At 43.8% G+C, this 23348-nt stretch overlaps 1 protein-coding gene across 2 annotated transcripts; it reads right to left on the reverse strand.

Annotated features, from left to right (window-relative positions):
• Positions 1-1026: 1026 nt before the first annotated feature.
• Positions 1027-19082, reverse strand: tiparp (TCDD-inducible poly(ADP-ribose) polymerase). 2 transcript variants are annotated; one of them, XM_075473710.1, is made up of 7 exons: positions 18770-19082; positions 16726-17760; positions 10108-10297; positions 9469-9656; positions 5179-5472; positions 3577-3834; positions 1027-2475 (listed from the first exon to the last, which is right to left on the reverse strand). In XM_075473710.1, exons 2-7 carry the CDS (start codon positions 17733-17735, stop codon positions 2286-2288), a joined length of 2130 nt encoding a protein of 709 aa, XP_075329825.1. In that variant the 5' UTR covers positions 17736-17760; positions 18770-19082; the 3' UTR covers positions 1027-2285. The 2 variants fall into 2 exon arrangements, with proteins under 2 accessions (XP_075329825.1, XP_075329826.1); XM_075473711.1 differs by lacking the exon at positions 18770-19082 and adding an exon at positions 18222-18394.
• Positions 19083-23348: the final 4266 nt, after the last annotated feature.

Below are 23348 nucleotides of genomic sequence, written 5' to 3' on the forward strand. Positions count from 1 at the left end.
CTGCCAGCATCCTTCTGGACCCCATTAGACACGGCGCTGAGATGATAGACTGCTGGGCATGAGGGGAGAGGAGAGGAGAGCCTGGGGATGTGGCAGGCATGGAATCTGTGATTAGAAGAAATTTTAATACCACTGGACTAAAAAACAAAAAAATCAAGTGAAGTAAACTCTTCTGAAATGTTCATAGTTTTAGATATCGCAGTTGCACTGTGTTGAACTACTTTCAGTGCCAAGTTATCGGAAAGTACCTCTACTGACATCTCAGCAAATATCTGCCTTTGCTTTAATGTGGGCAAGTTAAGCCCATTAAGCTCGAGGTTAAAAACATCCACCCACAAGCTACAGCTCAGTAATTAGGAACATATACGCATCATTTGATTAAAGCTAAAAAAATAAATCAATCTATGCAATAGGGCGAGTGTCATCCAACCATTTTCAGTAGCTCCAAATTATGAATAAATGCAGGGTGTATGGAAAAACACAAACAATGCGGTCTAATCATTAAAAGCACATTACTTAGTTTTGACTAATAGAGTCTTCCTCTCAAATAATTTCAGATTTGACCGAATTAGGAGGAGGCTGACATCACGAGTCTTAGTTTCTGAAAACATTGTTACCAACGACAAGAAACATCATCACACCGCCGGTCGTAATAAAGTAAAGGGCCTTTTTGCATCATATTTGAGGACACACGTTAGCTAACTGTATGAGGTTATGTGCATTGACTCAACAGTGTTTCTGTTACTCATAGGGTGAGGAAGCAACAACAAAAAAAAAACGTAATGCCAGCCCCCTCTTCAGATTCCACTTTGGCAGCCTTTAGTGACAACTGACTGACTAAGGATTATCAAGGAAAGAGGTCAACAAAACTCTTCAACAAGGACATTTACAGATTTACCCCTTCATTAATTCTTGTCCACCACCAAGGACTTCTTAAATGGATGTATTTTTTTTTTTCATCTTTCCTCCCATCTCTCATTCTCTGAATCTACAAGATTTGAATGAAGCACAAGTTGACCATCCGAGTAATTTGCGCTTTTAGATTTTTTTATTTAATCAATGTTACATTAAACTAACATAAATAAACATTTTTATGAACAAAAGGCACACAGTTGAAATATAAACAAAGAAAACACCTGTACAGTTTGTCTAAAAAAAACAAAAACAAAAAAAAACAAATGAACAAAAAAAAAAAAAAAAAGTCTACTGTCTCTGAGCGAGAGAGCGGTCCGAGAGAGAGATGAGCTTCGGCTGTTGATGTAACTCAGCGGCAGCATTAAGTCTCAGCATCAATCTGCACACTCTCTGATCCCCCCCGAGAGGAACCAGAGCAGTGGGCGCAAAAGCATAAACGGCAACTAGGAGCAGCTTCATGTGAATCCTCTGCCAGGAGGTTTACAGTATGTGGATATCACTCTGAGACTTATGTCTATTGTCTGGTAGAATAGGCAACAAGATTAATGTCCACTGAATTAAAAGGAATCAAACACGCAGCACAGACACTAGAAAATAAAAACTCGGCCGGAGACTGGGTATGCACTCACTAAGATTAGTGAAAGAGAATGACATGAGGGTCAAAGTTACCATGGTTTCTCTATGGAGGCCTCTGATTGGTTGTTTGCTGACTCCTTAAAACAATAACATGGCCAGTTGGTCATTCACAGTACTGGCAGGACACCAACCGTCCACTGAAGTGTTTGTCCTGATGCCGAAACAAGTTCATGTCCAGTCGAACAAACGAAGTCGTGATAAGGGGACATGGTTTGTTTCTTTTTTTTCCTGCATTTGCTCCAAATCAGTAAAATAAGTAAAATCCGTGTTTTCCCCAGTGATGATGGTCACTGGGCTCCTGGTTCCTGTTAGTTATTAAAATATGGTATGAGAGTCCACTCAAGTCTGTTGCAGCTGTTTCAGGTGTCATCCACGTCTGAACTCTGGATGAAACAGGTGTCGTCCTTTGCTATCCAGTTTTGTCCAGTTGAATCTGGGAATCTTGTTCCTTAATACAGTCCATACTGTCTGGATCCAGCCTTCTGTAGACCTGGATCGCGGAGTATTCGCAAACATTTGTCAGTCTGGTGTGATCTGTTTTCGAGTACCAGATGAGTGAAGTTTAATCGATTCGTTCTAATAGAGGTGGTTACACCAACTCTTTATAACGTCAGTGCCAACTTCATTAATCTTAATTTTTCCTTTTCATCTGAAGTTATAAACTCCACCCATCCACCACCTCGACAGACGCAATCCAGAGTACGACTTGAGCAATACAAGTTGGGACGTAGGGCCTAAACGGCGACAATGTCGGGTACCTCCTCGTAGTGAATGATAAAGTAAGGGTAGCTCTGGTCATCATTGAAGATGACATAAATTTGGGGGTCCACCCAGTTGTCCACACAGGAGTCATAAAGGTCGCTGGAGGGGTCACGGGGGTTGATGGGCGGAGGTCGTCGCATGGAGGGATTTCCAACAGTGAACCTGTTTGGTGTGAACAAAGAGGACAAAGCAAGGAAAATCTCAGTTATGCCTTTGGGACGACACGTAGACGTGCAACTTTTAAGCAGTTGTCATCAAGTTTGTAACCATTTTTACCACCTAAAAGAGGATTTAGAAATCCAACGATTACTTCTATTTCTCTGGGGATTTCAGAGAACCTTGAATTCTATAAGCATTAACCATTGTATTGTCAGTTAGTCTCTACACTCTACACAAATTATTAATGTCAAACCATAGAGACCCATCATATATCCATCACGGGACCATTTTCACATGGATCATAAATAAAGCATATTGAAGTAAGCTGCCTTTGTCAGCTATAGACAAAGGCAGAGCCTGGAAGCAATGTCTCTGCCTGAGTTGTGGGCCAGATTGAACCCAGGTTTAGAGGGAGAATGTGCGTGGAGGGAGGTGGGGGGGTTTCCAAAGCCCTACAGAATCTGTCTGCAGCAGAGTTACAAAGGTGGTGATGTATGATGGGTCCAGCCAAATCAGCTGTTTTACATGTGCGGCTGCAGATTTGACTTGCATTTGAAGGAATGGGAGTTGCATGACGCAAAGCATGGCTGAAAGATGGTTTATGGAAAAGAACCTCACGATTTTCATGATCTAAATTGATGTCGATGGGTTCTGTAAATCTAATCTGAAAGCACCAAGCGCGTGGGAGGGAGAGGGTCAAAAAGAAAAAGTTATTTATGAAGAGGTGTACACTGAAGGGACCGTACTTGTCAAACACACCGCACTCTTCATTTGGGACGCTAAACCATGCAAACTCCAATAAAACTGGGATACACAAGGCTTTGATTTAGCATTTAATCAGCTATGATCCCTCCAGCTCCTTTCGAAGCAAAATGTGGTTGACGAGCCAAAGCAACTGGCACAGAAAAGAATTAAACAATGGATGCTGCGAGTAATAGGAAAGTTGTGCCTTTTGGAAATGAATTGAGCTTTCTTAATTGGATCAGACAAATAAAATAATAAAATATCAGTGTTGTAACACAGAGCAATGCGCCTATTTTCCAGTGATACAGTCGGCAGGAAGACTCTCGTAAAAACACGTAAACTATAGCCCCCCACACTCACCTGCCAGTGAGGACTTTGGCCAGGAACATGCAATGAACTCCTTTGGGTGAGCGCTTGGAGAAGTTGTGGGAGTAGACGGCCTTGCGGGCGAAGTAGGAGCCCTGGCCAAACATGGTGGCGTGCTTGCCGCAGACCCGTGGGTCGAAGTTGTGCTTACAGATGCCCTCCACCACGTCGGCTGAGGTGCCGTGGAAGAGGTGGCGCTCGCTCAGCAGCCGGTCCATCTCTGACATCCGGCGCGACATGTACTCCTTCTTCCTGATGAAGAAAAACAGAGACAGATGTTGAGATTACAGCTCGGTACAAACTTAAACAACAAAAACCTCTCTGCGCTCTCTGTTTTTTTTTTATGGCGAACAGGCTGACGCGCTAAGAAAGGTCACCTCTTGCTTGCACCATTAATCCGTGTACAGCTTTGCATAGTCCTGTTTTTTTTTTTCATGAAAAAAAAAACCCTTATTTCCTCTAAAACGACATCAAAAACACTGAGCCTCATCAGTTTCATAAGCAACACATACAGCACGTACATGACACTTGTTTGGTATGAGCAGATCAATCAGACACGCAGAGGGAAAAGCATTTGAGTCACAGAGGCTGTGACCCACACATGACCTCCCATGATACCACAGCCTGTGAGGTGATGCCACACACCTACTCACAAACACGCTTTTAATTTCCAACTAACTAAATGTAGGTTGAAGCTGCTCAGCTTCCCTCCTATTTACAACTACCCACTTGCATGCCAACGCACACACCCAGGTGAAGCATAAAGATTAGCAGTTACGGCTTTGCTGCCATAGCCGTAGTGTGGGAAAAGGAAATCAACTGACAGTCAGAAGGGGCACCGCTTTCAGTAACATGCACACACTGTCTGTCATTGCGAAACTGTGTGGTACCGGCCGGTGTGGGTGGGAGAGTTTAACTGTCACAGCTGATAAGACCTGCCCTGCTCGAACCACAGCGGTTAGCCTGCTGCGCTCACAACAGGAACATCTTCATCACCAAACATCTCTCCATCTGCTATGTTCACACACCACTGTCAGCTTGTTCTCACGAAGTCTCACACAGCTGGTAGCATTTGGCCTATTTTCTTTTTTTTATTTTCTCCCTCTTGCATTGTTAATCATTCACTCTCGTACAGCTTCTTTTTTTTTTTTTTCGTGAGATACACAGAGGTGGGTGTAAACATTCTTGAGCTTAACCACAGGCATCTGGTGCAACTTCTCAGCCACTCTGGATTCATAATATCATATAAACACAGAGTAGCGCTTGTTACCTTGTAAAACTACTGTATCTTATGCCTTTAAGTAAGCTGGAATCTCACGAGTGTGAAAATGAACTTGGACGAAAATGTCATGTCTCTCTCAGTCACGACACCGTAACAAGGGATCCTTACAGAAGAGTTATGTTCAATATCACAACCAAAGATGCGTCACAGTCTTATGCCACAGCTTCACCACATAGCATGCAAATGAAAAAGTGCAAGTTAAGTAAATGAGGACACACAAAAGTGCCGGCATCCAGCTTAGCTTCGCGTGGCAACGCCAACCACGTCGCGATGTACAGATAAAATGATCTGGGATTTTCTGCTTCTGCTCTCACCTCTTGTATTTCTCCCAGAGGAAGGGGTTCTGCACGCGCTGGATCTTGATGATCCTGAATTTGGTCTCTGACACTGTCTTGTGGAACAGGCTGTACACCGTCCTGTAGCTGCGGTCTTCACGGGAGACGGGCACTCGCAGGAAGTCCTGGCTCATCGTCATCGGCAACCACGTTTCTGGGAAAAGGCTGGGCGGGTTGGTGGTCGTTGGCGAGAGGGGATGTGACGCAGAGGCATCCATGGACGCAGAGGCAGAAGAGGAGGGGAGAGGAGCTAAAGAGATGCCGCCCAAAGTCCTAGGAAAATAAATAAAGCAGAAAGTGTCAGATGATTTACTGGAAATGTGGGCTTAAAGTACTATGGAAAGGGAAGAAAAATTCAAAGCATTTGCTTGAGCATTCAGGATTTACAGCCGCTTTATCTTTGTTTAAAGGAATTACTGTTTGGAACTGTCAATTAACAGGCATGTTCCTGGAAAGTTTTATGCAATGTGGTGATAATTACAAGGAAACAGAGACATTTAATCAGAAACTGTCATGCAACTATAGAAAACACTGATTTTTAGATTAAATTCCGTTGATTAGCTTCTTAACAAAACAACTCACACCAGATCAGGAGGGATGATTACTTTGATCGAGACGTGTTGCTCCTTATTAAAAAGCTTCCACTGGGACTCTGTGTCCCTGATCTCATCTTTACAGACTGGGATTTTTCATTAGAAACTGTCCGTCACTGCGTGGGATCAGTGAAAGCAGCCCTGTTTATTTAGAGCACCAAATGCAAACCATACATCACAACGTACCGTCTACAGGCTTAGCTGTAAACTAACAAGCAGTCGTGCCATGAACATGAACATCCCGGCTAAATTCGGCTTCTGATGACTTTCCCCCCCACTGTTCTTTTTCTGGGACACAATGATTGTAAAACAGCTTTACAAGAGAAACTTTTGTGGATTTTCTGGCCCAGATAAAAAAAAAAGAGACCAGTTCAAAGAAATGACTGAAAGCCCAAAATTGCCGTGACACCCATGCCCGCAAGGACTGTATGTAAACTTCCATCTGAAACCGTATCCCTCCACCTTTCTACAGCTATATTCTCATTTGTTTCAAATCACAACTGTGTCCCAATGTGAAACAAAAACCACCGTTTGCTGCACTGAACTCACACCACGTCTGCACGTAAAAAAAAACAAAAACATATTGCTCCAACTGTCAACCGTGACAGCCGGGCTCTGTGGGGCGGCGCCGCTCCGCAGCAGCCGTCAGCCACCAAACGAAACAACAGGAGCGCACCAAATGAAACCCAGACACCAAACAAGACAACGGGGGTTGGTGGCGGGCACAAGAGAAGGGGAGACTGAAATACCAATTGTGGAGCTGTCATACAAGTGACAAAAAAAACTATCATGTCTGGCATTTGAGTCTGTAACAGTGGTTTGCCTGTCAAGTTATCACCCTGAAACGATAAATGCTGTTAGCTCTATCAGCCATAAGAAAGTGTGCGTGTCTGTGTTATCAAGAGGCTCCGAGTTAGTCTGACAGTTATTCTCATCTCTTTTCCCTCCCTCTCTCTTATCTTGTCGGTCCGGTCTCGCTCCCCCTCCCCATGCAATCGATGTCTCTATCCCCCGTGTGCTTTGAGGAGATCACAGACTGACTGCGGCAGAAAACAAGTGTGAAATGAAAAGGGACGGATAACCAAAGAATGATGGAGTTGGGTCGAAAAAGAGTGAAAAGGAGACGGATTTGAGGGGAGGGAGGGAGGAGGTGGCTGAAAATAACATCATCAGGAGGGAGAGATGAGTGAGGGAAAGGGAGGAGGGGAGCGAGGGAGAGTCCCAATCAAGCTAATGACCTCAACCTCTAAGCCTAGCACAGATTGTTCCCGATACACACACTGTTTCGGTCACTTGAGAGGAAGCTGTGCTGATTTATATTCATTCCACAGTAAAAAAAAAACCAAAAAAACAAATGTAGCAAAAAATCTTTCGAGGCTTTTTGTCCCCATTATGTGACTGTGATAAAGTGATTCATCGAAGCACACATGCAATTAACAGATGACCCATGAAGTCCCTCGAGCAAGCCCCCGATCCAAATTCCAGCTCCTAATGTTTCACACTCTCTCAATCACCGGCTCATCTCTGCTGTGCTCCTAGTCTGGAAGCCATTTAGGCCTCTCCGGCTGGGGCTCGAGATCACCCTCTCTGACTCGCCGTCTTTCTTCCTCTTTCTCTCTCTGTCCCTTGCTTCCCTCAACTAATTTTCCCCTCGCTTTCCTCCATCTCCTGCTCTCTATTTTGTCTTCTCTTGGCAATCCTGGCTGGGCAGGAACAGCTCGTTCTAGCACTCGTTCTGTGTGAGGAGACTGGCAGGACACAGCTACAGCAGCCCGCTCGACACGGGAAGTGAAAAAGAAAAAAAGAAAAGAAATCTGCAAATGGGGTGAAATGACTCCTCTTGCTTCCAATCTGGTATCACTTGTTTAAAAAAAATAGGAATTAGGCGAGCACTGCCCGGCAGATCACTGCTATAAAGACAGGAAGCGGAGACTATGAGAACAAAACAAATCGCCTCCATTGGTATTTCTGAGCTGCGGAGGTTGACTGTTTTTGCTTGTTTTTTTGTCCATTCACTGTTCACTTCAACCGTTGGCTTTCTCATCTTCTTGTCTTCTGTATCATCCCTTTTCTGTCTGGTTCAGGCGTGCGTTATACTGCGCAGGACAACTCCTGTGTCCCGGTGACTCTGTTTGACTTGCCAAACATCTGAGATCGGATGAGTGTTAATATGAGTTTCAAGTTCAGCTCAGGCAACCAATGTGCAGCAGCCCTGGAATGGATTAAAGATGGAAGTGGTGTTCAGGGGCTTTTGAGTATTCAAAGCTGACTGTGACATTGGCACCGTGTACCGACCTCTGTGTGCCTGCACGTCTCTAAATACAAAATCAGGACACTCAGAGAACACAGAGAGCCATGAGGAGACAGTGTGCCACATATATCAGAAAGCCAGCTTTGTGTGCGAGTTACACTGCGGTGTTACCAGGCACTTTATGTAAAATAGAGAACTTTTTTTCTAGTGTTGCCTCATACCCCAAATACTCAAATACGTATTCCCAGACAGCGCTGAGGTCTGAGAGGGAAATGATCTCAACGCTCCGACAGGGAACACAAAGGAAGGCAGAAGCCGGGAGAGGCGATCAATTAAGTGATTGACCTCTAAACTGTGGCCAGACCACTTCCCCTTAATGTTAATTAGCATCAATTCTAAATCCCAATACTTGTTAAAAGGATTTGTTACCCTGCAATCAAGATTAACTGACTGTTCAGAGGAAATACTTGTTAGCATCAAAATAGCTTCTATACTGCCGTGTTTGAAAATAAGCTCGCTGTTCAGGTCATCCTATACGTGAGTGGCACAGATACCAGCCGTGCTAAATACTCCGAGTCCATATTTGAGCTAAATGTTCGCATTTGTTAACAATGGAAATGGCACTAAAACATGAGTAGAACTAAGGCTTAGGTCCATGGCAACTGTTACATATAACCTGATTTCAATAGCTGGAGTTGAATGTGATCGTTTTGCATAAACTTTAGAATCATTTCCATTCACCGGTGTTAAACAGCTAAATAAAAAACTTTCCATGATGCTTCCCACCATTAGTGACCTTCTGCGGTTTAACCTAATATCCCCTGAGGCGACATAGAATAGAAAAATACTTTATTCATCCCCAGTGGGGGAAATTCAAATGAGTCAAGTAGCTCAATTTAAAAAAAAATATTATCAATGATTGTATATTACAACAACAACAACAACAACAATAATAATAATAATAATAATAATACATTAATAAATAAATACATTTGAGAAAAACATGTCAGCAGTCACTGTTAAAAAGCCTTATGGCTGTGGGGACAAAGGACCTCCTGAACCTCTCAGTCCTGACATCTGAGTGCTTTTACCTTTAAAGTCTGAAGTGATGCTGCATCAACATTTTCAATACACACAAACTACTACATATATTTTAGATCTGAATATGAATGAAATACTTTTTCAGAAGCTACAATTATCATGATGGTGAAAGCTCTATTGAAGCTGGTGGAGATCTCATTAGTTTTGCAGGTATTTGGTCATAAGGTCCTTATTACGATTTTGCCTGTTCCATTGAGCCATTTTGGATATTGAAGTTTGCACCAACTAGCATGACCAAAACTACAGCTGGATCAGTATATTTGCTGCCTTATAATAACAAACGATCAGACATGACTGGATGAAATGTGAATTGTGTTTACTCACTGTAAGTGTGGCGTCAGCATCACAGATGACATGAACATGGGCCGCTTCTTGATCTGACGCCTGAACCCGAAGACGGCATTCTGCTGGAAGCCCTCCCTGATGTTCAGGATGTACTGGTTCTGCAGCGTAATGAATCGCACTTCCTTGAGACCCCTGGAACTCGCCTCCTCTATGAGCTTCACCACCGGCTGTAGGGGAAGAGGAAAGCAGAGGTGGCGAGGACATTTAGAAGAAGTTGCGACCGATTGGTTTCATTTTCTGCAGCTGACTTCTGAATTTTCGTTTTTCAAAAAAAGGAGGAGGAACGGGAAGTGTGGAGAGGGAAATGTCATTGAAGCGTGGTCAGTTTAAAAAAAAACAAAACACGAAGCTTAAGTGCTATCATGAGACAAACTCTCACACGTGGATATAAAACACGACATGATTACTGGTTTGGTGGAAAGAATTTCAAAAGCTGGGGACCACTTTGTCACAAAGGGTGATCAGATTGTGTTCCTCAGTGTGTGTGTGTGTGTGTGAGAGAGAGAATCGATCCAATCACTGTGGCTACGCAATTGATTGGTGTGGGCATAGTTAATGTGTCTGGCCTTATGTTCACAGAGCGTGTACAAAAACAAACACAGGCAGTGAGCGGCTCACCTCGGAGTACTCCCTCCAGCCAAAGTTGTCTCGGCAGTAGTATTTCCACACTGTGTGACAGCTGGGGGTGGGGTTCGGGTTTGCCGCAGGCACGGGCAGAGCGCTGGGGGGAGTGGTCAGGCGCCGGACGCAGTCGAACTCGAGGTCACACGCTCGCATCGTCCCAAAGTCTAGGGCAAACACCCGGCCCCTGAAAGACAAAGTTGAACCCGTTAAACTAACTGAGCGCGGCAATCAGCATGAAGGAGGGAAAGGGGGGGGGGGGGGGGGGAGCAATCACGCTCACATAGTCAGCTAACACGCAGCTGTGGCACGGTGACCTTGTTGTTAAATGGTCGCAATTTATATTTCAATCAGCAGCCGTGTGACCAAACATGTGGCTGCTGATGGATCATTAATTCAACCCATGTGCCCTGGAGCAAGACCTCCAGTTGCTCTAACAGAATGAGTCACACAGGATGATGGCATCAAAAACACGACTTGCATGCAACATATGAGCAGTGAATAAGAGGAAATATAGGACCCACAGAAAATGTGCTGTTCATCCAGTGTCACGACGTGGCAACATTGTGCAATTATAGGTGTTCAAAATTTGCAGAAATGTGTTCATTTGCTTTCTGGCCGTGAGCTTGCAGCGGTCACAGATTCCGCTCTTCGATGCTGTGCTTTCAACTAGTGTTACTGATCACTTAGCACACAAAAGAGTCCCCATCTGGTAAGTAAATAAAGAAAGGAAACACATAATCTCATCATGTTCATAGAAGCTCTCCTAACCCCTCTCTGTCTCGACATGTGCGGGTCAAAACCCTGCAGAATATGTGTGTGTGTGTGTGTGTGTGTGTGTGTGTGTGTGTGTGTGTGTGAGTGCATGTGCATCAGTCTCACCAGATTAATTCTCATACGGCCTCCGGGAAATCCTTTCTGGGTCATACAGAACACTTACATAAATGTAGGCATCGTACACTCGCACGCTATTGGGTGGAAGGCGGGCAGACAAACACTCAGAGCCGCAGATGAATATGAGGGCCTTATATTCTTTGTAAGATGCTCACACCAAGAGGACACACAGTAGAAACCATCAAACAGCCCGACGGTGTTAGTGGCATCATTGATTTATTTTATTTTTTTATTTATTTGATCTGGCAACACATGTAAGTTATGTCAAAGGTCAGACAACACAAAAGTGTTCGTGTGGGGTGCGAGTGCCTCAGGTTTGTAGTAAATAAAGCACATTCCAGTGTTTACATGCTTTCCATCCAAAACACTGAAACTCCTTATTAATTCTACCACCTGAATCAGTGAAACTGCACATTATAATGCATACGCAGTAAACAAGAACTCAGTTTTCTTCCCATGAAGTGTAATTACTGGTCACTAAGACTGCAACGCGCATTAGTTTCTGTCAAGAAGGTGATAATAAGATGCCCTGAGTCATTTTCCAAAACCCTGCAAATACACTGATATAAATAGCAGTTACACGCACTACATTTACAGCATGGGTTTCTGCTAGGTCATAGTGTGACTGCATCTCTGTAAGAGGAAGCAAAACAGAAGGTCATTTACTGAGCACGTGCAGAAACAAAACAGTAACTGGGGAGTGAGTCACTGATTAGCAGATCACCAGATTACCAGAACGACAGGGCAGGTAGATAACACAGAGATGTTCAGATGGTTTTCTGTTCCCTCTCTGAACGTTTTTTCAAGTAACCAAGCGGAGCTTCTGTTTTCAACTGAACATTAAAAGAGAAAGTAATGATAGTGAGGGGTGAGGCAGGCGAAGAACTGAAAATATGGCACAAGCAAATTAAGTGGGGAAACGGCACATCTTCTGCTTCACCTCTGTTCAACCCGTTCGCTTCTGCTCACGTTGTTTTCAAAATGATTTCTCCCTTTGTTTCTGCCATTTCTCCACTCTGTTCCCTGTTTCACTGCTTCTTTTGGTTTCCACACACATCTCTCTGTTCTGTTTTTAAACATGTGAGGTAGAATGTGCAGGCCGTGCACCTGCACAGTCCTCTCTTTGTAGAACACTTTCTACCAGCAACGGTATGTTATGAGGACAGGAGATTCAGTGTGTGTGTGTGTGTGTGTGAGAACTCATCTCCATCTCATGATGCATACACAAACATTCAGGTTTTATTATGAGGAAGTTAAGTGAACTTTGTCACATTTACAGGCAGTCTCTCCACCTCGCTGATCACGTCTGTGTCATTACCTCTTTCACTGACACGCAATTAGACAAAGACTGGTCTCCGGAGCCTTGCACGGAATCCCGTTCCCCACCTCGCTCCCAGACGAGTTTTGCACTGTTCTAAAAATAAAATTCCACCAGTTAAATTAAGTGCACTGACATTCGGTGCTTTCAAAAGTTGAGCCAATCAAAAGTGGGAAAGACACGCAAGCACGCCAAACGTTGTCAGCTGTAAGATGGTCCTTGTGGATATGGATATTGAATAATAATTTTTTTTAAAAGACACAAATAATGATTGTGAAAGAAAAAAAAAAAGAAGTCCAAAGGGCTTTCACTCCCCCTGATAGAGACACACACACACACAGTCAAACTTTCTCACGACACACGCACATACACGGACCTGCATTCCATCATCAGTTATGCCACTGATTGTGAACGTCACGAACTAGGAAAAACTATATATGTATTAGGAGTATTTACGCTTGTACGCACGCACATATACATACAAAACATTCTTTCAACAAGTTCATGCACATACTCGCAATCTTCGTTGAGTAACGCCTAGATAAGTCAGTCAACCAAACCTGCTGACGAAGGCTTCTTTCACACACAGCACCACATTGATGTCATGGGTTGGTGTTGTTGCCTCACTCTCACTTTGGCCATTAAAACATTCTGCATCTGATTTAATTTTTTTTTTTTGTGACACAAAGTCAAAAAGAAACACACAGAGAACAGGACCTGTCCTGCATGTCCTGCATTGTTCCTTTAAGAGTGTGCCTCTGTCCACACCATTAAGCTCACAGTCCAGGGTGTCCTCTCGTGACTCTTTAACCCTGTCCTTTGAAAATGTTACAGCTACCCAGAGCATGAATTATGCGTCATAAAACGGAGTTTGAGTTTGGCATTACGAGTGTCACCTCAGAGTAGAACATCTGAGAGCGCTAGCGAGGCACAATCACCCCCCCACCCCCCATCTTTAGCCTCTCGAGAAACAACTGAGGAACAAAAGATATTAACACTGATAAAGAGATTAAAGACTAGAGCGACAAGGAAATGTAAAGTGCTAAATATCTAGTAAAGAACGAGAGGAGCAGGAAAAAGAGATGGAGGCAGACTCTGACTAATAGGAGACAGAGCGACCCAGACCTCGCCCCTCTGATTCATGGCATGATCCGTCTGACACGTTATTGCCCCACAAACACACACATACATACAAAGTGTGCACATCCAAGACGTTTATCTTGACAAAGCGTCTACTCTCACACTTGCAAACAAAGCACACTTGGAAAACAACCATCCTCGGTTTTTGTTTTCTTTCTTGTTTCACTTGAGGTAATGAGGTAACGCAGAATCCCCTACGATATAAACACAAAGACGCACACACACACACACCTCGGTGTCAGGTCGCTCTGCCCCTCAGTGTTCGGTGACTCTTTATGTCAGTTAATGACGAGCAAGGCTTTTATCACATGGCTGACAAAAGAATCTGTCTCCAACACTCACACATGCGGGTGAGAAATGTGTTCTTTGTGGCCATGAAATCAACCACATGTTTTTCAGGTCTTAAGTCCACCCTTATTACAGGAAATTGGCTTAATTATGAGAGATGTTGTGGACAATTTGTGTTTTCCTGTAAATAAAATGGGTCACGAAATGCCAAAATAGGCCAAGAGGAAATAAAGTGGATGTTACTTTATATTTCACTGCCACATCTCATCACAACCTGTTAACAAAAGTGTGTGTGGGGGGATTATTACTGTATAACTTTTAGAAGTGATGACTGTAACATTCCTCCTTCTTGCTGTGTTCATGACTAACATGGATTAGTCAAACGTCCACTCCTGCTTATCATATGGATGGGATTAACCTGTGCTCAATGGCTCATACACACATGGGAACAGCACACACGCACGCTGCAATAGTACGGCAACTAATCGGATGCAGATACACAAAAGCGATTGTTTGGGGTTTTTTTCCGTCCACTCCTCTCCTGCTGCACACAAGCAGCAAAAAGGCAAAAACAGGCCGCTGTTGCCATATCGACGATAAAGAGGTTTTTAAGTCATCTGCTGCTCCTTATATCGCTAACAATGTTATCATTTGGCTGTAGTAACCACGGTGATCCTTTGGCGCTGTGTTTGTGGTCTTGTGTGCATGAAAAGACAAGCTGGTTTGTGTTTCTAAAGAGAAGCATCAAAAGAGCTCTCTCTATCTCGCACACACACACACACACACACACACACACACACAACACAACACAAAGCTTTTTTGAGGCAGAACCCGAACGCCGAAAGACCAGAACACAGTGCAGTTTTACTGACTGTCTTTGGTTTGTGTGTCAGGCAGGCTGTTAAGCTCCGAGAGCCAGAAATCATGCTAAATTAAATAACTCATAGTCAACATATCACAGAAACTAACAGTTTAATAATACAGGAACCCAGCAGGGAGATGCCGGCCCCACTTCAATAGTTGTTTAGCCCCATGGTAACACCTGAAAGTGTATCACACAATTACGTCAATGTAAAAAAAAAAAAAAAAAAAAAAAGGGAAAAATGCTCATTTCTGTATGACAGCACGTCGGTGTAAAGGAAAATAATCATTACTGTCTTTTCAATAACATCAAAGGTGTTAAATATGTTGGCCAAATTTTCCTGGCATTTCTGGTTTCAGTCGGAGTTTCAGTGAGCCAAACGGTCCTATCTGACTGTGTGAGAGTGTAACACACTCAAAAGGCCTGTGAAAAATCTGGTTTGACCCCGCCAGGTGCATATCCTGTTTGTGAGGCAATGTGCACTTTGCATAGAGTTTCAGCTGAATAGCAAGTCAGGCACACAAACACATACAAATCTTACGTACATGCAAACCCGCGTGCCAGTTTGGACATAAACTATGTCAAACAGACACGGCTGCTTTGAGGCATCAGATGCGATTGGAGGGGGGGTGGGGGACGGGAGTGTAAATCTAGCTGGTGGAGCGGGAGCGCAATGGCACAGTGCTGCGTCAGTGTCTATGTCAACACAAACTGCAGCGTTAACCTGGTTCAAACAATAACACGGCTGAAATAAATGGCTGGAATAAAAGTAAATAATACTGCAAAAGGACATATACAGAGAATAAAGCGACCTGTGTTCAAAATAAGGTCATAAAAGTTAGGGAGAGTGTACCCATTGTGCTCGAGTGCTCATGTGTAAATGTGCTGGCATACGGTACAGTTTCGCAGGAAGCACCACACACTCCTTTATGTCACCCCACTGGGGCTTGCCAAGTGCTTGCATGAGTGTGTCTGTGTATCTACTGGGTGTGAGAGAGTGAAAGGGAGGTTTATCTGTCTCCTAAAAGGCGTGCGTGAGAGCACTGCAAGGCACTTAGCTTCTCCATGCAGCCTGTTCGTGCAAGCGTCTGCACGCCAAACTGCGTGCGTGTGCAGATGCGCACTATGATGTGCTTGCTTTTGGCCGGGGGGGGCTGCTAAGTCTGCCTGTGTCACTGACCACACGACTCAACCGAGGGTCAGGGAAGTTCACAGCTTTCTGTCATGAGGGCTGTAAATTATGCTTCGAATGGAGCCACAGCCAATCACGCGGCTGGGTTTGCAAGCATGGAAATACAGGAAACAGATAGCAGGTATCAGGGCTGAGCGATGGAGTGCCAGGGCACGATAACTGCTCAAATAAAAAAAAGATATGGGCAGGGTGCACATTAACTACAGTTAAAAACACATGAAGGCCAAATAGACCCATTTTTCACACATGGGTAGATCACTAGCTGTGAAAGGTGCACTTATAATACGAGCACATCTACTTGGCTATGACTGTGTAGAGAACAGCTGTAGAGCTGATGCTTTCAGTTTGTCACCGGTGATGAAACCAAAGAGGGAACTCAGGCTAAGGTCTACGGTTTCCAACACTCCAAACCCGAAGTGGCTGATCGTTCACAAGCAGCCTATCGGCTTACTGAAACTGTTGTTGCCATGTCACAAATACCTATCAATTTACCGGACAGCAGTCTTGTTCTGCAGTACTTACAACAAAACAATATACTCCCCTTTACTGAGCAACATCCTCAGATCAGAAAAGACATTGTCCGCTTTTATTTCTCATTTATAGTCTTCTTTTGAAATGATAACATTTATTTTGTCAGCATTCAACAGAATTATTTAAGACTGCTGCTTGCAAACAAGCGCATTAATTGTGGTTTCAGTTCGTGTTCTCAACTAGCTGAAGTGAAAACGATTTGCCTCCTTACCCACTGACACAGATGGTGCAGATCAAAATCAGAAACACTCTCATCACGTGCCCCCCCCCCCCCCCCCCCCCCAATCCAACCCCCACAGATGGATCATGTCTCCAACCACAGGGCATGTCTTTATACACATAGAATAATAGCCTACGTGTTGCAGTACACGCTATAGAGAAGATACTTACTGAAATTTGAGCTTGACTCGATCATTGTCAGGGTTGCAGTACAGCCTCTCCAGCTGTTCCTGGGAGTCGTCTGCTAAGCTCTGCCATGTCTGACTGCTGCTCTTACGGATCTGCCAGTGGTATGGCAGGACAGTGTGGTGGTGGGCACAGTCACTGCCATAAACACACTGCCCCTGCAGGAAATCCACACAAATGTCCACGGAGTCCGACTGGTGCGTGTGATACTGGAGTTGAGTGAGCAGCTCGAAAACCAGGTCCAGGGAGGCCTCTTCACTTTTATCCTGAAATAGCACTCCTTTGTCAGGCTGCAGGAGGAGGGAATGGGGGTCCTGGAATCCAGTGCAGGCTTTGACAGGAAGATTGCTACCCCCAGAGGTTAAGAGGTCTTTGCTTTTGATGGCCCCCTCCTGGTGAGGAACCTGGGGCGCAACAATGGGAGGTATATCCCTGTCGGGGGGAGAAACTGTCTCTGTGCTACCCGACGCCCTGAGGCCAGGTTTCAGCTGAAAGCAGTCGGGGGTAGAATCGGCGATTTTGGGCCGCTCTGTCTCTTCCAGCTCCTCAGTAGTATCAGTTATTTCCACATCAACGTCCCGGCTCATCAGCCCCGGTACTCCGGCCGCAGCTGTGGCTTCCTCCGCAGCTCCCGGGTCTTTCAGACACACCTGGCCCACGCAGCTCTGTTTCACCACGGCCGCCGCACACAGATTTCCAGGAGTCCGGCCCGGCTGGTTCCGGGGAACGAACACCCCATCCCCAGAGACCAGAGTAGCCCTGCTCAGTAAAGTGGTCAGTATGGGATCCTCCAGGGCGCGATGGAGGCATTTCGCGTCCAGTTTTCTCTGTTTCTTTTTGAAATAAGGTTTCACCAGAGGTATTTTGTCCGGCAGCCCCACGATCTGCTGTTCCGTGAAATCTTCCCCTTCGTCCATATTCAAACTCATATCCAGGGAGATCCCAGTCGGCACGCCGTCTGTGGATTTCTGGAGGATGTGCAAAGTTTTATCCATGATCACCTCCTAAACCCCGACAGTCCTTAAAGAAAGAGAAAGACAGAGAAAGAGGTAGACATCAAAGATGACAACCATAATCCTGTAATCTTGGTTTCCAAGGTGAAGTCATCCTGGCGCATACAACAGTGATTAATAATGCTGCTTGGGCGAACTGTTACACCATACAGAAAGCGTGAAAACACTCCTTTCCTTTCCTGGAAAGGAAAACCTGCGCCGTCTATTTGCTGAAACGAAACCCGCCACCAACCCAACCCATAAACTGGTCTGATCCCAGGATGACCCTGCACACGTAACACGGACAGCACCGCAGTGGCCGCCACAGACACATTAGTCCTTGTAGGAACATTACAGGAACAGCCTGTTACGCCGAGTCTCGTTTGGGAAGCAGGAAAAGGCAGCCGAGGCGGAAAAATACGACCCGATCCCGCTTCAGGGAACTTCAGCCTCAGATTAATCACATTAAACGAGAACATGTTGCTGCACCTTGTGTTTATCTTCACTCTTGTGTCTCTGGTCTAACGTCATGCCTGCAATTACAGCTGCGTATCCGCACAAGAGCGATACAATCAGGAGTGTAACAAAACCCCCACTCTCTCTGGGGACTATATTTTGATCACGGGAGTCCGATACGCGGCCCCTGCCGTCTACGTGCCGCTTACATCGCTGCCCGAGCAAGTTTGCACGTAGGCTACAGCTGACACACACACACACACACACACACACACGTACACACACTCGGGGCAGCACTGCAGCGGAGTGGCGATAAAGGACAAACAGGGCTTCCCGGGGCTTTACTTTACCACCCGGTACAACAGCTTTTCTTTAAGAAGAACACAGAGCTAGAGCTTTTATGGGCTGTAGCTCAAAAAATGGTTTAATTTTCAAACTAACAGTGACGCGCTGCAGTGGGTATGCAGGGCGATTTGCTACCGCGCAGGTTTCCCACAGTCGATTTACAAAAAGACGAATGGCCCTCTGTTTTTGTTTTTTTTTACATTTACAGGAGCCCGAAACGACAAAAAAAACCCTACCTGCGAGATAAAGTCCACCTTTCTCCTCCCGGTCACGACACTCTTTGGTGGGTAAAATCCAGTGTGTACATCGGCAAAGCTCCGTATCCAGTATGGAGATAACGGCTTGATAGCCGTGGCTGGACTTAAACAGTGTTCCGGTTAGGTTGCTGGTGTCCCTCTGCTTCCCCCACCGTTCTCATGCTCTTTCTTTATTTCATACTGTACGTGCCACTCTTTGTATCCTTGTACAGGACGGACAGGCGTACTAGAGACCGAAACGACAAAGAACAGTGCGCAGCTGTGTCGTGAAAAGCTCTGCCTGCCTCCTGGCTCTGCACTGCCAGGCTCCGCCCCCCCTAACCTACCAGGGGGCGGGGCTTCGCTTCAAACGGAGAGAGAGAGAGTCGTCTGGTGGTGATGGAGAGAAGCTGCATGGGGGTGCGGAGACCCTCAGGGGCGTTTATGCCAGCACCGGAAGTAGTCCAATAAACGCAAACTCGGTGGCATTAAAACCTCCAAGTAAGGTAACAACGAGTGATGGAACAATTGCTTCTGAAAAAAGGCTTCTGTTTCCCTTATCAATTTACAGTGCAGGCACTCTGCTGGATTGAATATTTTAGCTCTCTAAAGGTATGGAACACGTTACCATGACGAACAGTGAGCACAAAGACGTAGAGATACCACTCCCATTTTGCAGTTATCTTTCGTTGACTCAAGCTTTGTAATGGATTAAATCAGTTTTGGTGAGCTCAGCTTCATTTGGGAGGAACATCAAGTGATCATCCAATTACTGGAAATGATGCTCTTAAATCCATATGTCCTTTCAGTGTGACACATTGTGATATATTGCAAATTCATAAAAGTACCAAATAATCAACACACACTGAGCATGGGGTTTCCAGGGCCCCGAGGAGGCGCAGCCACGAACTGGAAGACAACTTTGTATGAGTTGGGAACCTGGAACTTCTTGTTTTTGTGCCAGTTGACTGGCTTACTCTCAATGTGGTTTAGTAAAAATCACTATATTTGCTAAAACAAGAAGAAAGAAAGTTGCATAAATCAAATAAAATCAAATTTATTTGTATAGCACATTTCATGTACAAAACAATTCAAAGTGCTTTATATAAAATAAAAGCATTGCAGCAGGGAGTGGAAGAAGCATTAAAAGTACATAAAAGAATATAAAGAGAAACAAATAAAATAATTTAAATGAATTTAAAAACAAGCAACAGTCCAGATAAATTAAAAGATACCGTGCAGATTTCTTGCATAGACACAAGAGAAAAGAAATGTCTATGAGCATAAGAAGAAAATACGAAAATAAAGTACATGAACCTTGGGTGCTTGACATGAGTAAAGGTTGCACACTTAATTTCCACAATTTAAATTCAGGAAGAGCTAATCTGTCCTCGACAGGACACGCCTTCGTCAGTGCAAGAAATTTGTTGACTCAAACATTTAGTTCAGTCTCGTTTGAGGGCGATTTTCATGCCTCGTACAGTTCTTGTGAAGAGGTGAAACTACATTTGAATATGCTGTTTCAATGGGTCATTTCACATGACGGTAAACAGAAACCTGTTGACTCATAATAATAATAATTCTGCCCATGTTAGTGATTTCTCCTGTTCTTATCTTGTATTTATTGATTGTGTAAGTATTTTGGTAGCTTGACAGGTCTTGTGCAGCTGATGTGTCACATTTCCATGAGAGAGCATAATGCTTACTGACTGCGTGTTGAGTCAGCTTCCCTCTCCTGCTTGTTTTACCAGAAGTAGTTTTTTAGGAACCTGCTGTGCTGCACTGCCTTCCGGCATCAGTTTCGTCGATTGAGCCTGCTCAGCCAAACAGTTTCTGGGTTCTCAAGGGTGGATATCTCAAAAGGGCTGGACTTTATCTATTTAGGCAACTGAATACATCAATTCAGCTGTTCTTGTTTGATGATGCAGGTGTGGAGAGTTGTCAATTACTCTGCAACCTAATACACAATCAAGAATTTCTCTCATAGGAAATGTTAGTCAGATGAAAAAGTTGGCCTTGTACTTTTTCAAATTGTTCTAAACAGAGAACTGACAGGAAATTAAGGTAACTCTTGTTTCTGCCACAGGATCCTTGTTTTAGTCATTCTGAAGGAAACTGAACTGCTTCCTTATAGGAGGGATTTCTTATTAATAACCGCAACACTGTTTAGGCATGCATATATTTCTGCATCTCCACTTATGAACTTCCTGAACTTTATTGCCAAGGGGAAAATCTCTCATCAGACTCTGAATAATTTATTTTTCCAAGCGATTACCCTCACAGGTCACAGGTAGTGGTTCAGGAGGTTTGAGATAAAGAGAAATGCATGTACAACATCTTTCTGACAAACACTGATGGCGTCAAAAGCAGCTGCATTGAGGTTTAGTAACTGGGAAATTACAGCCTAGCTGGTAAAAACACGAGCCTGCTGACGTAAATGTGAATAATTGCCTGGTTGCATACCAATGAAATGCAAAAATTCCTATCTGGCTGACATGCATAACGATGTCCTATTGTTCAAGTTATGACTCGTCTCAGAGGACGCCCTCAAAATAAGGTAACTACTTGCCAACTCCAGCTCGGTTGTTGTCTCACAAAAGTCAGAGAGGGATTTCAGCACACGAAACCACAAGTACCGAGATGATCCTTTAATACATGTGGGAAGGAGTGCTCTAATTAAAACATGTAAAAGGTTCTAACCTAACGAAACATGGCAAGACTATTATAGCATTAGAGATCAAAAAAGAGTGCAGTGTACAATAGAATTCTGAGGGGGTTTTAGAAAATACAGTTTGCCAAAGCTCAGTTACGCACACTCACACATACAGGATCTCTGTACGCTTGCATCTATGAAAAGGAGGTGAAAGGTCAGAGCTGTGAGCTGGATATTATCAGAAACAGTAACAAAAACCTCGGTCTGGTTTTAACACCACTGATGCCAAGAAAAGCAGACAATAAACCGATTCTAACAAACTGACAGGTTCGAGGTACCGTGTTTCAATCTTATCTGATTGGAGGCCTGCACACAACACCACTGTTGTAGGCAAATCAATGACCAGCCTGCAGCCTTCACACACCTGCCTTAGTCACACAGTTCCTTGGCATGGAAACATAGAAAATACTTTCTATTGCCTCAACTGGTATTGAACCTGTGAGCGCTATTAACAATGAGGAGAGCCTCCATTATTGTTATTATGAACAGTCATTTAGTCTCTTTCATGGATTTTAAGCCACTCTATTGAGTGTGTTACATACCATCTGTTCTCACAAAATCCATAAAATGACCATGTCCTCTTTGAACACACATTCCACATTTGTAGCACCATGTCACCAATGATAGCCCCGAAACTATATAAATGAAATGAGAAGTAGCATTTTTGTCTTTGTGAGCACAAAATTAGATGTTCAACTGAAGTTGCATTAAGAAAAACAAAAGTCCATATAGGGATGCTGGAGGGCATGGGATCATTATTCATCAGTGTTTTTTTCAGTCATTATTTTTTCTTTTCGCTCCGCTGTTTGGTTAGGTTGAGGCAAACATATTTACCCTCTTTGTCAGTCACTAACTCACAATAACCCTTAGTTTTTGACGTCGTAAATACGTCGTAAATACGTCATGCCGTCATCTCTGCCTAGTGCACAACTCAAGCTGCTCGTAACTATGTCAATGGAGGGGAAGCGTGTCTCTTTCTGTGGCACCCAACAAATAACTCAGCCATGAATAGAGGTGTTAAAAGGGTTGTGGTAATTTCATGTAGGTTTGTGGGACCAGATTAGTTGTATTTTAATTCATAATTTTATGTTGGAGTCTACTTGTACAGCTTTAAAGCTTTTAATGCTGAACAATATTATTTTTCCATGTTGTACATTGCTGCAGCACCTCTTATTACCTCTTATTTGTTAGCTTGGTGGTATCATGAGTTGCACTTGCTTTTAGCTCTATCACATTGAAATTCCATATCCGTCCTCCAGTGCATTAGTGTGTAAAAAGAAATGGCATGAAATCAATGAAGAAAAGTATGCTGTGTGCTAGAGCAAATGCAGTCTTTGATGACAGGGAGTAAAAGTAACACAGCACAGTTGATAAGACTGATACTGACAATATTCATGATATCAAAAGAATGATATACCCCCTTAGAATTTTACTATAATTGATTTTACATTGCCTTAACTCCTATTTTGAGTGTAATTATATTGCTAAAAAAATAAAATAAAGATGAATTAGTCTGAACTGATAACAATATAATTCTATCAAGCATTCTATAGATATGTCAAAATATTGTTATTGTGAATCCTTTTGTCCGTGAATAGATGGATGTCAAACCTTATATCCCGAGTCCTGCTAATTCTTACTTTTACTGAATCAATTGTCACAGGAATGTTTTTACATTTACATTAAATTGATATATTTACATATTTACAGAGCAAGTTGATATTTTCATGGTTTTTGTTTCTACTGCATCCTGCTCCCCTTCTTTTTGTGTCCACACTACAAGAACTGTGGCCAATTGTGGTAGCTTCCCTTGGATGAAGAAAACCCTCTGTGAGGTAAATGTACAGCGTTTGCTCCAAACAAAGT

Source organism: Odontesthes bonariensis, chromosome 9 (genome assembly GCF_027942865.1).
Source record: "Odontesthes bonariensis isolate fOdoBon6 chromosome 9, fOdoBon6.hap1, whole genome shotgun sequence".
Taxonomy (NCBI): Eukaryota; Metazoa; Chordata; class Actinopteri; order Atheriniformes; family Atherinopsidae; genus Odontesthes; species Odontesthes bonariensis.

Bases quoted from the DNA above. Each gene is read 5' to 3' on its own strand.
- tiparp (XM_075473710.1), bottom strand. From the start codon at position 17,735: ATGGATAAAACTTTGCACATCCTCCAGAAATCCACAGACGGCGTGCCG. The intron at 9,657-10,107 runs GTGAGCCGCTCA...CTTCCCCTACAG, and splicing joins GCTGGAGGGAGTACTCCGAG to CCGGTGGTGAAGCTCATAGA. The intron at 3,835-5,178 runs GTGAGAGCAGAA...TTTCTTCATCAG, and splicing joins CTCTGGGAGAAATACAAGAG to GAAGAAGGAGTACATGTCGC.